The sequence below is a fragment of the Lissotriton vulgaris genome, chromosome 5 (assembly GCF_964263255.1).
Source record: "Lissotriton vulgaris chromosome 5, aLisVul1.2, whole genome shotgun sequence".
In the NCBI taxonomy this organism is placed as follows: Eukaryota; Metazoa; Chordata; class Amphibia; order Caudata; family Salamandridae; genus Lissotriton; species Lissotriton vulgaris.
Window position 1 is genome coordinate 129,115,541 of NC_141693.1, and position 19,331 is coordinate 129,134,871.

Sequence of the window (19,331 nt, forward strand, 5' to 3'; positions counted from 1 at the left end):
GATGTCGTGCAACTACCACCAACGGGCTGGTAGTGGCAGTCCGCCCGCCATTGTAATGACCCCCAAAGTTGTGAATGGCAGGCATTAACTTTGATAATGTGTCGATAGAAAGAATTAGAGGTCTGCAGGTTCAAGGTTGGTCCAGTGGTCTGTTCTCAACTAAGCCTTTAATACATTGTAGTAAGCAAGCGAAAGCAGTATGTAGAGAACATTATTGGATTTAATCAACTTGTTACAATATATTTTATCCTTCGAGGATGGGGAAGTGCAGCATAAAATTACTTTATTCATTCTGTTGGAGAAAATGGTATTGCCTCCAACCAACACCGTTTTTCTTCTCTATTCGTAGGACTGGAGGGAATATTTTTGTGGGGACACTCTGTGAGACGTCAGCGTATAGAACAAATGTTTAATACACTTCCCCAAGCTGATATAATACAATTAGATCTGGCTAATGCAGTTCAAAAAACTTTCTTGCCACGCCTTCAATGAAATAAGGGTCAGTTTTCTGCTTGTTACTGTCTTATGATGCTCCCAAGACATAAGTAACATTTCCACAAACCACCTTTGTTGGGCAAATAGTTGTAAGGCTCTAAGAAGTTTGATTTTCTTTAGAGCAAAAAATAAAAAAAGAAAAACAGCATACACAGAATATTTTCTCATAAAACATAATAAATTAGGCTAAATGTCGAGATCTAGGCTGAAAAACAGCATTGTAATCATTTTAAAAATAGGCATTAAACATATTTATTTATATTTTATTTATATTTTTCCCTTCAAAGTGATCCACACATCACTTCCCACTCTCTCTCCCCTGCACCCTATCACATTCAAAAAACTGTTGCGAAATATGAGTGGAAATGTGTACACTGAGTTTCATGTCAGGTTTATTCCTAAAAGGGCAAGGTCCCAACAAAACAGGAAAATGTATACTCTTGTCAGATGCGATGTGCACCGCTGACACTTGCACATCTTTTCAGAAGACTTTTTAAAAATGTACTGGGCAGTATCGGGCAAGGCACTTGGACAATATGCTTTTATAAACCAATACGTACATTAGCACCACACACATTTCCAGAACGGAATACAATCTGGCATAATTACAATCTTATTTTACGAAAAAATAGGAATATTTGTTGAATTTTGTCGCTCTAAAAACGTACACATTATACATTTGGACATACAAGCACCACATGACAAAAGCATTCATGTTCTGTTCTATATAGTTTATAAGTACAGTATGATGGGACATGCATTACATGAAAGATCATGCACGGAAACGTCAACAGGCAGTGTCGGAAAGTGCACAAAGAGGTGGGAGGCCCACCAATAGCAGGGTAACGTCAGTGTTATCTTAGCAAACACATAAAATATATATATATATATATATAGCACCACAGGAGAAAAAACGACACAATGTAAAAAAAAAACAAAAAAACAATAGCACCTCAGCACAATTTCCCCACTATAGGCATTCTCTCCCACCGTGCTCGGCATGAGGAAAAAAGTGTATATATAGATTTTTTTTTATAAAAATGTAAAATTCAGCATTTCAAAATGTTCATTAAATCCTGTATATGAATGCAGAGCAAAATTGTACAGAAAAGTCGCAGTTTGTGAACTGGAACATCAAAACTTGAAAAACTGTAAAATTATCGCACATATATTTTGCAAATGCTGTTGCGACAAATTGCGAACTCGCGATCTCGTGCTCCGCTTTCACTATGAATATTGCAACTTCTTTTGTGGTCCCAATCGCCTGATATGAACCCGGAGAATCACAACACCGCTGCCGCTTCTTTAAGATCCATTAAAATTTCTTTGTTTTCTTATTTTTTCGGGGTTCTTTTTATATTTAAACAGACTGTGTCACATGCATGCTTTGAAGCCAAGAGCAAAGAACAAAAATATTATACAATAGAAATATTTACTTACAAACATACAAAAATATAAGCACCTTTAATACAAAGGGTAAAGATACGCACATGATGGTGTGTAGCAACGAAGGCAAAGCTGTCGCTTTTTATTTGTGTAACAGAGATGTTACTGCCTTTAGGGATTTTATTTTTTGTGGTCAAGTGCAGTGATTTGTTTAAAAGTTTCTTTTACATATTATGTCTTTCAAAAAAAAGAAATAGATGATTTATTAATGTTAGTTCCAGATAATATAAGACATTGATCCATGGGAATTCTGTTTGGTTGGAATTTCGCAAAGCTTAAAGGTTGCTTCTCCATCAGTGGTTACAGGGTAGGTAGGGAGATGTGGCACTTGACCATCGTAGAATTGTTGCAAGTGATGTGTAAAATGCTCGTGTGACCCTGAGCCGGCACCAGGAAGGACGTCTTCCCTTCCCTTGTATTCCATGTCCTTGGATTCACGCAATGGGCGTGGTGCAGCTGTATCCTCTCTGTCCAGTTGCAGAACGTACATGTGATGAAACAGTGCCATGAGGTTACAAGGTTGCTCATTTGGAGACATGGAGTTCTGATTATTATCTTTTTACATATTATTTATTTTCTTCTTTTGGTGGTGCAGGGAGGGCAAGTGGGAAATAGGGCATCTTTAGTTAGCCCATGAAGCAGACAGGTCCCACCTCAAAGCCAAATTTCTGGACTGGGTCTCCAAAGTCATTGAACATTAGGTCCACAATGGGGGCTTGTTCCACTTTGGGGGTGTTAAGCTCCAGTATTGTCTTTTGGTAACCTTTCTTGTCCTGTTAATAAAAGAGTGAAAGGGCTGGGTTAGTTGCCAGTACATTGGAGTAAACACAAGTCATCCAGTCTCATTAGCAGCTAGTGAAATTTGAAAGCGGTGCGACAGAAAGCAATCTGCTACATATATATATATATATTACACCAAAGTACCCAGAAGCTTGAGGCCGCTCACTGCTGCAGGTAGGTCAACAAACCTTTATTTTTGAAACACTTTGGTGTAATATATATATATATATATATATATATATATATATATGTATATATATATATATATATATATATATATATATATATATATATACATATATATATGAGGCATACAATGTCTTAACAGCAGTATATATATGTATATGTTAAAAATCTTAGATGATACTGGTCTCTTACCCATCTAATATGAAAAAGAGCTCTATTCCAAAAGAGTTCTTTTGGAACTAAATTATTAAAACATGTTTGTGGAAAATGCAATTCCTTTCTTATGAGGCATCAAAATACGCTTCTTGCTTGGGAGATAGGCCAAGGATTTGTGTCATTTTGTGAGGCTTGCTCATTTAACATAAACCTTCAACGACTGCAGCAACAATCACACACGCAGTTATTTGCTATTTTGCTGTTGCTCTAGTCACATACTTTAAAAGGAAAACATTCACATCTTTACATTGTTCTGTACTTGTTACTTCCATCTGTGCTGAGATTTCCCATTAATGATTGTAAAAAAGCATGCATCTGCACTTTTGGTTTCACGTTTCCATAACCATCTAACTTGGTCAATAACATCAAGTTGCCGATCGCGAAAATAAACCTCCCTGCGAGATTCTCAATGCGGGGAGGTCTGGTTTCTCATTGCGAGTGGTCGCGTATGCTCGCGACCGCTCGCGATGAGAAACTACCAGTCCGCGTTGAGAAAGCTGCTGCTCGAGAAAAAATCTGGAAAACTACAGTTCGTCCTGTGCAAGATGCCGTTTTCAATGATTACACAGTGCCGGATGCTTGTCCGCACTGTGCAATCATTGAAAACGGCATCGTGCACAGTGTGAACATGCTACTACGCAGTTCGCGTAGTGCTACGCGTGGCTCACGTAGTGCCAAGTGCACTTCACACAGCTTCCCGAAGCATCACTTCGCAAACTATGCCCAGCCCTAGAAATTACCTCTATCTAGAATATGCCTTTACCTGTCTGCGGCTTCTGCGCCCCTTTCCAGACCAAGGACGGGCTCCGTTTTGGCCTTTTTGAGAAAGCCCTGCTATAGATCTGGGATGTGCACAGAAATGCACTGTACATACACACAGTTTCACTACTGCAGGACCAATGGTCAAGTACAGTGACATACATAATTGTGTGCAGTTTATGCTACAGAAACTCATATGACCCTTGGAAACTGGGTGCACTTTTTTCACTTTTTCAGATTTGCAGATGCAACTAGAAAATTCAAGTTACAAATAGGTTTTGAGAACCAGGACTTTTACATCTACCTGATTGTGGGCAAGATGGAAAAAATGAAGTGATTTTGTAATCACAAACACAGGAATTCCAGAATCAACAGGTTTGCGACCACAACATTTTGTGAGTCTGAAAAACCTTTCTGACTTAAACATTAGTTTTGCATTGGGGTGTGCAAAATTCCTGTAATTAGCTTTCTTGTAATTCTGCAAAATTACATGAAAATACACATATTTATCTCAAATGTCAGCTCACACTATATTTTATTAAAAAATGCATCCTTGCATCGTTTTTGACACTGAACGTGTTTAATCAAAGCACTGCACTCAATAGCCACTTACTTTCTGTTGCTTCAGTGGTAAATTTTACCCCAGAATGTTGCCGTTCATGGTAAATGTTTACTGTGAATGACGCGTAATTGCGAGAAGTGAGATAATTGCATAATTTAGGGAATTACACACAACAAGCATAATAACAAATTCCCTAAATTACACAAATTATGGCGGCATCATTTAGATTTCGCACAGGCCTAGTTTAGCGATCCATTCCAAACCGCAATTAGGAAAAGGAGTAAAAGCGGCATCCCCTACTAATTGCGAGTCATAATGGTATCTATCAAGGGTTTGCTACTGCAAATGCGGTTGCTAGCCAGTAAGCTACACCTCTGAGGACATGGTATCTGAATCAGAAAAAGGAAAGTGTCCCTTTGGGACTAGCACAAATGAACTAGCACATGTAAACACAGGCATTTTCTAATCCTGTTTTTACATTAAAATCATACCTATTAGCTTTAGCAATGCTTGAAAAGGTGTCGCACAAAATGATGAATTTAGGAGATAAAGAATTTAATGTTACAATCAGTGTGATGGCTGAGTTTGCTTTTTGATGTAAAATAGCACCTTATGTATTCCAATGGACGCATGTCCTAAAAGGCAGAATAGTAAATCAAGCAGCCAATAAAATAGCCAGAGAGGGTAATACTGGTCTTGGTAGACCCAAAGCCCAATCTGTGTATTTTTTGAAAGCCCACTTCATGCATCTTTCAAAGAATTGCTAACAATATATCTAGCAGGCGGATTCACGCTGACAAGCCAGTCCTAAAAAAATCTTCAAACATATAAATAGCAATTGGCAATCGAAGTAGTTGATAGAGAGAAGTTGTTTGTTAAAGGCAGTGAGTGGGCTCGCGCCATACTTGCATTTTCTGCACTGCATTGAGACAATGTCCTCATGATAGGGCCAGATTTATGTCCTCAGATGTGGCCCATACGAGATCCTTTTTCTTGCCTGTTTCACTAGAGTTCCCCTTTTCACTTCTGTACTGACCTACCCACTAGCTCTACTTTGGTCTCTCACTCCAAAGATATCTCTGTACTTACTGCACAACCATCGACCAATGCTCTTATGTATGGGTTGTTGTCGTAGGACATCTCCTCGTCATTGGAGCCCAGGAATCGGATAGCCTTATCATAGTTGTCCGTTGTGGTGTCGTGCCAGGCAACTGATTGGTAGCAGTTGTAAGTGATGTTCTGGTGGGCGGAGGAACTTAGGAGCCTCAAGAAGGTCATTTGTACCACGCCAATGGGGCTGCCATCAGAGTCCACGTAGGAGAGCTGATTGTAATCATACGAAGAAAGTGGAAAGGGCAAGGCAGTGAAATGCATACAAATTCAACATAGTTAGGTTCATAGACTGTACAGTGATCTCTGAGAAGCATTCGAAGTCATGAAAGTACACCAAACTAGACCACATCAATTTCACTAACAGGCACATTTTTCCATGTTACTCCTAAATGAGTGTAGAGATTTTAAATTGCACAGTTCCTTTTGAAAATGTGGTTTTCCTATACACAAACATTAGACTTATTCTTATTAAAGTTTCCAAAACCTCAATCTATCACAGTATCCTGCAGTAAAATAGAATCACTGACACCATACACTTTTGGAATATAAGGTTTTTGGAGTATTGATAGGGATTGTAATAAATTGTTAATAAATTGTCAACTACTAAGGACAAGTTCAAGGTGTTGATAAAGTGCTACGTTGTTGGACATACATGGGTAGAGGAGGAGCTTGACCAAGCTAATATACTATTGCATGGCTATGTAAACCTGTAAGGTCACACACCAGTCAATAACTTTCTTGTTTACACTGATGCCTCTATAGTCAACACTTTTTAAGTTCCAACATAAAAGGCTAATCACTATCACTAAATCATGGTGTAATGATTAATCTTGTTGATGTAAATTAGGACAAAATGGTATGGGCCAGCAGTCAGGTCTCATGAAGATACCAGTATGATTGATAACTTTACAACATTGAAACCTCAATGGCTAAAACACCTCACATGACCCTACTGCTGGCCAGCCAAAGCAATCGCTTTTTGAGATGGCATCAATCAAATGCAAAATGCAAATGTTCATAATAATTTTAAAAAGGGTACTAATGCCCAATTATGTTTTGATAGAAGGTACCATATTCTAAGATTTTATAAAATGCCATAATTCTGAGCTTTGGCTGCCTTACGTGTACTCTAATGGTTTATTAATCTGCTCAGGATTGCAGCGTCTTAGTTCATCCGGGTCACCATATAAATAAAATGCATGATGACACAATATAAAACATACAGCTGACATTAGTGGGTCAATTGTTTAATATTTATGGTGGACAAGGGAACAAAAAAGATTTTTTAATGCATGTATAAAATTGAGATGGATTTTAGAAGGTCCAATGCCTAAGTTTTAAAGGTAAGGGCTTTAGATTGGTGGTATTAGTTTCAAATAGGGCAAGTCTTGGAAAGCCATTGTACTACAGCTAGGAAAAGGTCACTATAGACATCATGTCTGAAGAGACCTCAACATTGTTATTGATGATTTTTTCATCAGTGCCTCAGATGCCTCCTAGGCATGCATCCTTCACTTTGATGGTTGTAACCCTTTCACTGAACGCAGCCATCTATCCTCACTGCCGGTTCTGTACTGCCACCTTGTATATCTTCTAACATAATTACGAAGCTTCCATTTGCATATAGAGTGGTCTGAAGGTGATCTTTGCCTTCCTCCTGAAGGAAGAACTAAGACCATGCAATCATCAGAATCCACAGCTACAATTTCTTTAGAATAATCACATAAATGTAGCTGAAAGAGATATATCTATGGCGGCAAGTCTATTTATGTGGACTTACTGACCACCTATTGAACTTTTGCCAAACACCCCAGCAAGGTACAGGTTAAGAGCTGAGTGCTACTTGATGGCAAAGGGAGAAATTATATTTTGGAGAGTGGGATTCCTGACAAATGTTTAAAGTTTGGATAAATGTGCACAGTCAACACCTTAGATGCTGAAGTGCCTGTTTGCACCTTACCAAAAACAACATATCTCACAACTGTAAAACGTAAGAGATCAAAAGCGTCATATTCATAATAGACATTATTTGTTTTCAAGTCTATAGGACATAGACAGGGACTTTACGTGCACTCCCACAATCCCACAATCAAGTTAATAATCCCCAATCTCCGCTTCGCAGCATTCAATCAGTATCGACACATGAGTCTCTTTCTTCTTCCCATAGCACTCCCATGTACAGTACATGCTGGTTACACCATTAAAGACCATAAAACCCTTACCGTACAATGGACACACCTACCCACCAGTGACAGGATCCCGACAGACTTCCTCCTGAGAGCTAAACATGACTGGACATTGTAAAGCTGTGCATGCAGGCAGGAAAGGAATAAACAGCTACCAGTGCTAGTGGGCCTTGAGGAAATCCATCAGGTAAAGACTAGGAATTGTGATCACATCTTGAAATAAATTCCACTTTCCCAGAAGAATACAAATTCTAATAGAAAATATATATATATAGTCAATAAATATTTGACTCCAGCCAATTATCTGTGTGCTTGGTTACCCGCTTTCCTAACTTACTGTGTACCTAGCCTTCCACCTATCTCTAACTAAAAATCCATCATTCGTATCTACATCTTCTCCTTATCATGTTTTCTTGTTTTATTGATTTTCCACTTAAGTGCCTTGAAGAAGCCTAGTAAGTGCACTAGGCACATAATAGCTACCACTATATATTGGCAGGTCTTGTTCTCTCTCTCTGTTTTTCATTCTTGCCACCATCTTGCTTTCTCTCACTCTCCTGTAACACAATCTTTTTCTTGTATCTTCCAGTAAATCTCTTCACCCTTAAGTATTTGCCTCTCAGTCCACCTCACCAGCTCTCTAGCTGTTATTCCTAATTCTTCTTAGCTGTCACACTCTCTCTCTCTGCAGTCTCATGTTCTTCCCCACTGCTCTCTCTCGCCCTGCCTCCCTCCACTTCCCCTGCTTTCTCTTTGTATCTTTTAGCTCTTCTGTCTTCCCCCCTCCCACTCTCTACCTCTATCTCAATCTATATCTATCTCTCCCCTTTCTATGTCTCTTCTACTCTCCTCTCTCTTGCCCTTCTCATATTTCTCTATCTCCACTCTCCGCCTCCACTCTCTCCCTTTTTGTTTTTTACTCTCATTCTCGCTCTACAGTGATAACTGGTCTATGTCTCTCTAGCTGTCCTCCTCTACCTTAACTGTCTCTATTCCTATTTTCTTTTGTATGTCCATATGAGTAGCTTTAATATTTTCCTCTCTATATATTAATAATGACCAACCAGCTTCAGCAGGCAAAGTCTCAAGGAAAGAAACACTTGTTACAAGTTTCCACTTAGCTAAGATAATACTTTGAACACCTTCGAATAGAACTTTGATAAAAGTTGAACTCGCATTGCTATAAAATTGTAGGTTTTTTATCAACAACTTAGAGACCTTTCATACTTTGTGTCTGAACAATATCAACTTACTCTATTTTAGATTCACTGGTAGCTGTTTATTTTGAGATGAAAGAAAGAACATCTAACACAAATGAATAATACAAGAAAAAGAAAGAAAGAAACAAAGAAAAAAGCTTGTTCTTTAAGCTTGATATAGCTTCAAAAGCTGCCAGAGATCGGGGCTGGGCGGGCCGATGCCAAGACTGAATTGCTTTGAAGGAAGATAGCTAACTGGTTAGCAAGCTATTGTGAAGTTAAACAACAGACAGTCGGCCACAGATGGCATCTTTAATACATGACTGGTGGCAGTATGTATTATAGAAGGTTTCAAATCCTTTTATTTCAACCTGCCACGGCAACCCTCAATAGGAAGCCTATTGCTTCAGGCAGACACTGACCTGAAAAGACCAGGGTGTATTTATTATTTCAGCTTGGGAAATTATTCATAATAAATGTGTTGCTCAATTTTTAAGAGGTCAAAACTAAAGTCTGCTGCTTTACTAATTCATTATAAAGGCAAACATCAGACAAGTCAACTTCATTCCTATTTGGCAAATATGAAAAGCTATACCGTGCGATATAAAACTACCACTCAAATGTCCTGAAACTTCCTTCTACACTTTCATTTCCATTTTCCCCTCAAGTAGCAGCAGCACTGAATTTTCAGTTTCTCCGTAGGATTTGACTAGAACAAACCATAGTTGAAAACCTGGAACACTCATAAAATTCCATTCCTTGAGTGCAGTGTTCCTCAGAAGTACTGGTTAGAAAAACTTACATGCATCTCCTCAGTAAGTCCACCACTTGTGGGTTGGAGAGGAGGGCAGGTAGTGAGGGTATACCACGTATATCCACTGAAGACCAATATGGAAGTCCAGAAGTAAGCATGTACCTATAACACTGATGTCTTAACTCCATGGCTGCTATGCGTTTTCCCCCTCTGTGCTGAAAATTCTTTTTTTACATTGTTTTTTGACGAGCTGGGCTCGTCATCAGTGTTTGAGGAGGCTACACCATGACGAGCCCAGCTCGTCATGAGTGTCGAAGGGGTTAAATTGATGCAGAGCTCACAGCACCTCCCAGAAGAAAAAAACTGAGCAAAAATAGTAGCAACCATAATTACAGCTAAGTGTATTATGAGAACGCCTTAATAGGAGGCATTTCTAGGAGCAATTTAAATGCATTGCACTTGGTGCAGAAGTACGAGGCAATGTCTACCTAAGCTGATCTACCTAAGAATGCCATATCTCTCCCTCTTTGCAGAAGATGCATTGGCTCCCGGTGACCAGCAGGATCCGCTTTAAAGCTTTGAAATTTCCACATAAAGTGGGGTACTGGAAAGCACCAGCTGACTTGAAAGCTTATCTTAAAGTGTACCAGCCTGTTAGATCTTTTAGATCAGTGGTACCTCTGGTATGTAGGGCATGGGTCCCCAAGGGCTACTGCATGCATTATGCCACCTTCAGGGACCCCATACAAATTTGCATGCAGCGTGCCATTGCAGACTGTGCGTCATGGTGCAAACCATGAGTGAAAACACAACATGGCCACTCATTATGGGCCATGCAAAGTTCCTGCATCAATATATGTATGTCACCCCTACAGCAGGCTGTGTAGCCCCAAGGCAAGAGGCATTATATTACATGTGAGGACATATACCCCTGTGCTGTCTAGTTCAATTACTAGATGATACAAGTGAGCATGGAAGCCATCTTAAGTATATGTACTGGGCACTGGTCACTACGAGTTCCCCAGCTAAATGATGGCTTCCCTGAAACGTTTGGTGTTACTTTTATTGATGGAAAACCTTCTGAATAAAGCGATTTTATTTGATTTTGAAACCTATGTTGTTTGGTATCAAACAACTTGTGTTAATAAATCCACACTAATTCCGGTATTCGATTTATTAGGGTCTGCACCCAGAGGGCACCTTAGAGCACCTCTAAGGTGGGCTGGCTGACTGGTATTGTCCAGCCTGCCACCTCAGAAAGGTTTCTGACCCCGTGCTATTGAGAGCTCTCGCACTCTGAGGCTAGAAACAATGCCTGCTCCAGAGGAAGGTTGTTAACACCTCCTTCAGCAGGATAGCTAGTGATTTGCAAAGTCACTGGCACCTTTGATGTGCAACCCTGGCTTTTCCAGACCTGGGAGATGCCAACCTTTGCCCTGAGGCCCTTTTGGCACCAGACCAGGTGGGAAATTAGCTCTGGAGTAGGTGTGTTGCACCCCTAGGCTAGTCACGCTTCTAAGGTGATCTACCTGATGTGCTCCATGAAAGAAGGATTCCATGATCTTGGTTTTGGTGGAATTAGAAAGTCTGGAATGGGGTTATGCCCACTCCCCAAAGGAAGTGTTCGTATAGGGGGTGTATGACCCAAACGTTAAGTAGCCCATTGGTTACAACCCTTCACTTTAATGCCCCTAAATTTAGTATATAGGTGGCCCCCTGACACCAGAAATGCAGATTCGCCTGACCAAAGAAGAAAAACAAAGAAGAGCCAAACACCACAAGAACTGCAGACTAGCTGTGGACTTAGCACCAAACCCTGCCTGCCTTCTTCTGTCTCGACAAATGCAAAGACCGAACTTGTCCTGCAGCTGTGTACCCTCAAAAAGCCTTAGAGGGCTGCCAGCACTTCACCAGCCTGTCAGCATCTCCCTTGAAGAGGAGGAGCCATTTCCCTGAAGACTGCAGACACCTACCGCATTGTCAGGTTCACCAAACTGCTGACCACCATGTCCACTGATGCAGCAGGAGGAGTTCATCATACTTCAGGAGTCCAGGTCCATCTCCCCACCAAGATTGGAGATGCTAGGACCCCCAGGGGGTGCCATGCATGAATACCCAGTGTAAAGAGACCTCTTGCAGCAACAAAGGCTTGTTTATTGTCCAGCCCGGACACCAATACCTTCGAGACCGACCTACCAACATAAGACATCAGCATCCCCATGGCCAGCACCAAGATTGGCCCTGCTGTCCTGAATTGTCCCCATCTCCAGGTCGACCCCAAAATAGAGAGCCTCCAACACAAGTTACCTGCTGGACAAAACACCTCTGCACCCGAGCACCCCAGCCTTAGTTTAAGCCTACCGACAGTGCAGTCTTCCTCCAGAGGCCCTCAAGAATTGAGTCCCCCTCTGGGCTCAGATGGAGTTGTCCATAAGTACCCACTGGAAGCATTTTTCTGCTTACAGGTTTCTCCATAGACTTCAACGGGAGCGTTCAAGGCTACCCTTGCGACCAACACCTCTGCCCCTGGACACACCAGGGCAGGTAACCTAAAACAGCTACTGCCTCTAAGGACCTTGGCCCCTACTTACCTTAAGTCTAGAAGAACTACCCTGTAAGTCGTTTGCAAGTGACTCTATGCAGTGAATGCTTCTCCCATAGAATAACATTACCTCATTGAAGGCTCATGACTCAAATCTGACAGTTGTGTTTTCTAAGTGCCTGAAAATCGCTAATTCGAAAAGTACTTACCTACTCTCGGTGATCTTGGTGTCTAAATAAATATGAAAATATATGTTACGTTTCTAAATTTGTGTCATATTTCCTTATTGAGCGTGTGTGTTCAATAAATGCTTAACACTCCCCTCTGATAAGCCTAAGGCTGCTCGACCACACTACCACAAATAGAGCCCCTTGGGATAGCTAGAGCAAGCCCCTGTACACTAATAAGGGATACCTGGACTCTCTGTACGGTGCACCTCATTTGGTACACTATACAGAGAGACAGCTTCTCACAAATAAGAACAAAAAATGTTCTTTAAAAATATACCCTTCAGAGGCAACTACAAAATGGACTCCTTCAAAAAGATACTGAAGATTGAGACAGACAGAAAGAGCATGCAGCTACAAAACTTGAGAAAACACTGTGTCATTTAAGGTGGAATCATAATTATTGATATTTGGAATTGTCGGGAAAGGTCCATTGCACTGTCCTCTCTCTAACTGCAATCTCATCAATAGGAGATCCACATGAATAAGATCATTAGTTGTGATTTTAGTAGGTGATTTTAAAAACCCACTGTGCATATTGCCACCATTCTTAAATTCATCTTCCAATAATTAAAGGAATTATCTGATTTGCTGCTTTGCATCAATAAATACGCTGACCAGACTGGTATTGAAAGGAAACTTAGGGGGACAAGAAATTGTGTCAGTAAATAGATGCATGTAGTTGTGAATTACATTTCCCAGTCCAAGGGTTTGACCTCAAATTGGATGATAATTGCTGTATGATCATGTATGATCACGCATGAAGCGAATGTGTTATCTTACATGTTGTCATACATACTGTCTTATTTGTTGCATAGCCAAGCAGCAGAATGCTCTGCAAACTCTCAGCAGTGTCTTTATAAGCTTCATGTCACATCCTTTCTTACAAGTTATGCTATGTTGCATTATTGGCTTTTGTATAGCATTCAATGCACAATTAATATGTCTTCACAGATCAGTCAGCTGCAGACTGGTCCATGCCATTCCAACAATCACACTGCAGACTGAAGCGTGGAATGTCCTAAGATGATGTGCTTGGGTTCTTCTGGTGCAGGTAGAGGGCCTTGTAGTGTAACTTGTTTGGGGAGAGGGCGATCCATGAACTGATATTCACAGCATTATCTACATGGCTGTCTCGAAGTACACCTAGAGGTGGCCTGTATGCTATGCCCTAAATTAAACCATGCCCTCAGCCACATTGGGCTGTGTAGAAATGGGACATGCAAGAATAGCACACATATTCATTGTTGCCAGTGAAGATAACATGTGTGGTGATACTCTTGGAAGCTACACTGCACTTGTTTGAACAAATTCTGGATGGAAGGCTTCGGTCCTAAGCTATATGCATATGTGCATTTGAGTCAGGCATATTTAACTTTACCCATAAGCCTTTGAGGGTATGATAATGAAGCATAACATAAACAGTCTAGTGGCAGTCTGAGGAAATCACTACGCTTTAAATCATCATTAGAAGCAGTGTTCTGTCATAAATAGGGCCCACTTTACTCCACCAAAAAATGAAACCAAACTTCCACAAAACCTTCCTCCTTGCTGCCAAATATCCAATAATTTTAGTCATTGGTGTCCCTTTCCACATTCCACCTTAAATGTTCCACCTTAAACATGTATTTTTACACTTGATTTATGAAAACGGTTAGTAACACATGCAATGTGCTATAAGTTTGGCCATGACCAAAGCGGACGTCGCCGACGTCACCCACGTGCTCTGATTCAGACTGTAGGCCATGTTAGCAACTTACCAGTGACCCTCGCTTGTACTGACTATACCATGAACCAGGTGTTTCTTTGGGCCATCGAGCCAGTTTACTCTGTAAAATATGACATGGGTTAAAGAACACAGAACCATGGGCTAAGATCTTACCAGTTTACCACGCTTGAATTCACTGAACCAGGAGCCTGGATTTTCCTTTGGCCAAGAGGTAATTCTAGCCTGAATTGTGAAAAGTCAGGGTGGAGAAGAAACAGACAGATAAAGCAAAAGATGGTTACACTGGGTTGGAAGCACTCTCTTTAAAGACCCCAACCTGCCATAAATATACACTACTATCGACATAAAACTTGAAGCCAGTAAAACAAAAACCTAGGGAATCTATCTGAGACTGCCATTTATAAACCTGTCAAATGTCCACTTGCTTGTACCATGACTCACCCTAAATATGGGATCAAATAGAACGTTAGGATATGAGCCAAAAAGCAATAAAACACACCACCAACCTCAGTGGAAGAGATAGCGGTCTTTCAAAAGTGGCTTTCTATGAATATCCTATTGTATTGTGGTCCCAAATAGGTCTATATAAACATCTTACACATAAGTTGAAGTAATCAACACAGTATACAATTATCACAAGGATGCTATCGACCTCTGAGAGCACAGCAGCAGCACAAAACAGAAAAAAGAAAAGATAGTAAGACTGACAAAGTCAACACTTAAGGTAACAATAAAAGCACAAAATGGAAAGCCCCTGAAATCCCTGAGTGATCAAGTCTTTCCCACTACACGAACAACAAGAGTTGAACGACTGTTTCTAGCTACTACCTCTGTAGTGAAGGGTTGTCAGACAGACCTCCAACTACCGCACAGGTGACCTCTTCAAGTATGTGTAAGTGCATGGTGATGCCAGTTTTCACTTTTGTCACAGCCTGCACCTGACACCATGATAGTGGAAAAAATGATCTAAAAAAATGCCAGTCAGCGCTGACCAATACTATTTTGATGTGGCAGAGGAATCCTCCCATTTAGCAAGAGAAACACAAAATTGCCTTTGAAATGTTGAATTTCTCAAAACTATGAAATGTGAATCAATTACAACGTTTAGTTATGTCCTTCAAATGCTGTCTCTTTAGACAGCAAATCACAATATTGGATATCTGTCAAGCAAGTCCATCACATTCCATAGGTGCACAGATTAAATCTAGTTGATGCTCTATTTACCAGATACATTAAATAAATAGATCTTCATTGCTTCATTGATATGATGTTGGTGTGCTCACCTCACTTAAGAAAGAACTAGGATGGTTTTCATATGCATTTGCTTCCCCCCAAGGTTTTATTTTAATTTATGAGCTTGACTCAAAAATAATCCAACTGAAAGTAGTCAGAAATATAACCCAATAGAAATTTTGTGGAGCTATGAAAAGTGTGCAAGTACTTTGGAAATCCAGGACAGTTGTAAGTTGCTTTAGGACCACTACTTAGCGAGATTTATTTTGCACATAATGCATTTCATGAAGTGAGAAATGCACATGAGCAAATTATGTAGAAAAGGAAATGTGCATTTGCACCTGTACCAATTTATTTTTCTCCACTCTGAAGTTCCGTCACCCCCAGAAAAAATCCTTTAAGTCTGTAGTCATCTGTTGCTCTTTATTTTGTATTGGGTGGCAATAAGATGGTCTTAACTTTCAGTCCCTTCTGCTGAAAAAGCTGAGGTATGAAACTGGATTCATGACCTAAGAATAGTTGACCGGGAAATGCAGTCGCATTCTTGGCACTGGAATCTTGTGATAAGAGCTAGTGCTTGATGGATGGTATTCCTTCTGTCAGGATAGTAGAGAATATTACTTACTGCACCCTGACAGCCTACCGTCTCCCAAATTTGAAGCTCAATGTTGACCAGTAGCGATCTCTGCACCTTGATAGGAACCACTATCATGGCATTATTCCTGTCAAGGCACAAATTATTTGGTCAATTATATTAGCTGTCCACCAAACATTTTGCATTTTATTGTTTTTCAATCATAAACTCCCAAATTGCGATTTATTTTATTGAAAAACTAAAAAACTAATAACCCCTACAGCCCGGGAGGTTTTTCTTACTCATCATTGCCTTTTCCTGGTGGTGACAGATGCAACAACCCATAAGATCATGCACTCTAAATCGAGTGAGTGGTGTGATGACTTCACTACTATGGCCCCTACTCCCTTGGGCTGTCACATAATTTTCAGCCTTCGAAGGCAATGGGGGGACAGCCGATAGAAAGCTCAGAGTACTACCTTCTCTAAATGAGGTGGGCGGACCATCAGTTGGGCTGACGGGTTTCTCCGTCATGTTTGCAACGGAGTAGTCAAACTCTAAAGAAAGCCCTTAGTCTAGAGAAGTTTCCAAAATCCTCAATGTCCACTCTTAAAAATCTTACTATATCATCAAAGGAAACATTTTTTTACAGCTATTTCAATTCTAAACTGTAATGATGATGATCTGCTCTGTCAATGGAATTTTAGTATACCATTCCAAGATCTAATTTCATGAGGATCAATGTCCATGATGTCTTGTGTGATCTGTAGAGTCCCCTTTATGACTGTGAGCATATAAACAATTCTGCGTTCAAAATGTCCTAATATACATGAATTCATAACTATTTTGTATAGAAACTTCAAAGAAAATAACGGCTGTATAAGCTTTTTATGTAGTTAATAAAAATACTAAGTAAAAAGGATATTGTTATGCTAATAAAATAAATAGAAGATGTATCCCATGGTGAGGTGGTCATTTTGCATGTTTCACTGACCTTTACCGCCAGGTTTCACCTGGCAGTGACGGACAGTAAAAAATTGGCTAGGTGTTTGCCCACTGTAAAGATGGCAGGCAAACACATGGCCAATACTCAGATGACCCTATCTCAGTCGAGTCATCAGAAGTGTATTTAAGTGATAGAGACAGAGTTGTCTCTGCTGTCAACATACTGCAGTTCCGCCAGACTTTAAATGAGGAGTGCAGACTTTCAGATCGGAGAAAGGGTACTCCGTTACAGTTACGATGGAATACCCTTTCCACTAATATTTAAATCAGGCCCAATGTCATGAACAGTCAATGTCACTGTATGATAAGCCAGAAAATAGTGTGAACAAGTTAAAGAAACTAAATCAGGGATGTTTGGGCCACATTCCAGCAAGCTTTTCTGGTTAGCTCCTTTCTGTGAAAATGCATTCCATATAGATTCATGATTTGCTAATGTATCTTTTGTGGCTGTCCTAATAGATTGGCATAGATCTGACCCTACGTAAGACATCAGTGAGCTAAATCATAGGAAAAATGTCCCAGTGTGTGAATATTTCAGGGTACTGTTAACTGTGGAATGAGGTTCTCCATGGCAGCAGTATTTGTGATTGGCTAGATTCGGTTAATATTACTTAAAATGTCTCATTGAGAAAGTTACTGATAGAAAAAACATGAGTTTATAAAAGAATGTGAAATAAGTTTTTCAAAAGGAAGATGTATTTTTGTATCTCTGACTATATGTTGGGCAACCAATATGATGACAACCACCTCTCTACCCAATGATGAAGTGGCTGTACAGAGAGTGTAATTTAACAAATAGGGAAGCCTACCAACATGTTTTGGCATTCTTATTGAAAAGAGCTATTATTTGAATCAGCACAGCTTTTGAATGATGATTTAATTCATGTTACTAATTGATACTGGGCTACTGGCATAAAAGAATCAAAATCAGAGGTCAGTATATTTGAGAAAGGGATTGTCCTGGCTGCTTGAAGACTAATTTGATAACTCACCCCTTCAGACTTTTTATCAGGGAAGATGCAAGACTCTCCACCAGCTGTAAAATTGCAGTAAACCTTGAAAGAGTCTCTGGAGCATCCCTGGTTTGGATCAATCCAGTATTCACCTAGAGTTGGATGTGAAACAAGAAGAATACAAAATCATGAAGCCTGACCATGACCTCACTCTGGAGAAAGATTATCTGGAATCTGTTTTAATGAACATACATATGTGTGTATATATATATATATATATATATATATATATATATATATATATATATATATATATATATATATATATATATATATATATATATATATATATATATATATATATATATATATATATATATATATATATATATATATATATATATATATATATATATATATATATATATATATATATATATATATATATACATACATACATACATACATACATACATACATATATATATATATATATATATATATGTGTGTGTGTATATATATATATATATATACATATATATATATATATATTTACATATATATTGTCTTCGAAGGCTAACAAAAGGGCAAAATTACAGCAACAATAGATAAGCACAATTTGTCTAATGTACTTGTCTAATATATCTTACGTCGATAACACCCAGCTGCTGTTCACGTTCAAAAAGGATGAGGCATTCAATGGGGAAAAAATTAATAACTGTCTGAGAGACATTTTCGCTTGGTTACAATTGAACCATCTCAAATGCAATTCAGAGAAGTCTGAAATCCTCTTCTTCGGCACCCCGCCCCTGGACGCCTGGAAGCAATGGTGGCCCCCTGAGATGTCCCCTCCTCAAACTCCAGTTAAGACAGTAAAACATTTTGGGGTAAAGTTGGATGAGATATTATCCATGAAGTCACAAGTACAGTCAGTTTTAGGCACCTGTTTTGGCCTCCTGAAGATGCTTCGCAGGTTCCTGCTACCTATCTCTAATAGGAAGACAGTTGTAAAGGCTCTTATTACTTCTAGGCTTGATTATGCGAACAGCCTTTATTTGGGCCTCCCGGAGTTTCTGCTCAACAGATTGCAAGTTGTGCGGAATTCTACAGCAAGGGCAGTTCTCAGCCGTGGGCCCAGAGAGCGGATCTCTCATCATCTGAAGGCACTGCACTGGCTGTCAGTCCGCTGCAGAATACTCTTTAAAGCTCTGGTTCTGGCCTTTAATGCCCTGCATGGTATGGGGGCACTCTACACACGTAAAAGAATCTCATTCTACATCCCCGGCAGACCTCTCAGGTCTGCGTCTCAACATCTGGTAGTAATTCCTAAATGTGCTAAAGCCCATTGTGGGGGTCGTTTTTTCCAGGTTCT

The 19,331-nt window shown here is 39.8% G+C and overlaps 1 protein-coding gene across 2 annotated transcripts in view; it reads right to left on the bottom strand.

Annotated features, from left to right (window-relative positions):
* Window positions 1-742: 742 nt before the first annotated feature.
* COL5A1 (collagen type V alpha 1 chain) overlaps window positions 743-19,331 on the bottom strand; it is a 473,296-nt gene continuing 454,707 nt past the window's right edge. Inside the window, exons 63-66 of one of the 2 annotated variants that reach the window (XM_086921052.1) lie at window positions 17,999-18,111; window positions 14,226-14,294; window positions 5,534-5,767; window positions 743-2,714 (exon numbers count right to left, since the gene is read on the bottom strand). In XM_086921052.1, the coding sequence (XP_086777178.1) occupies window positions 2,568-2,714; window positions 5,534-5,767; window positions 14,226-14,294; window positions 17,999-18,111 (563 nt within the window). In that variant the 3' untranslated portion in view covers window positions 743-2,567. Of the gene's footprint in view, window positions 2,715-5,533; window positions 5,768-14,225; window positions 14,295-14,347; window positions 14,417-17,998; window positions 18,112-19,331 lie in introns of both variants that reach the window. The other variant, XM_086921051.1, reaches the window with a different exon arrangement.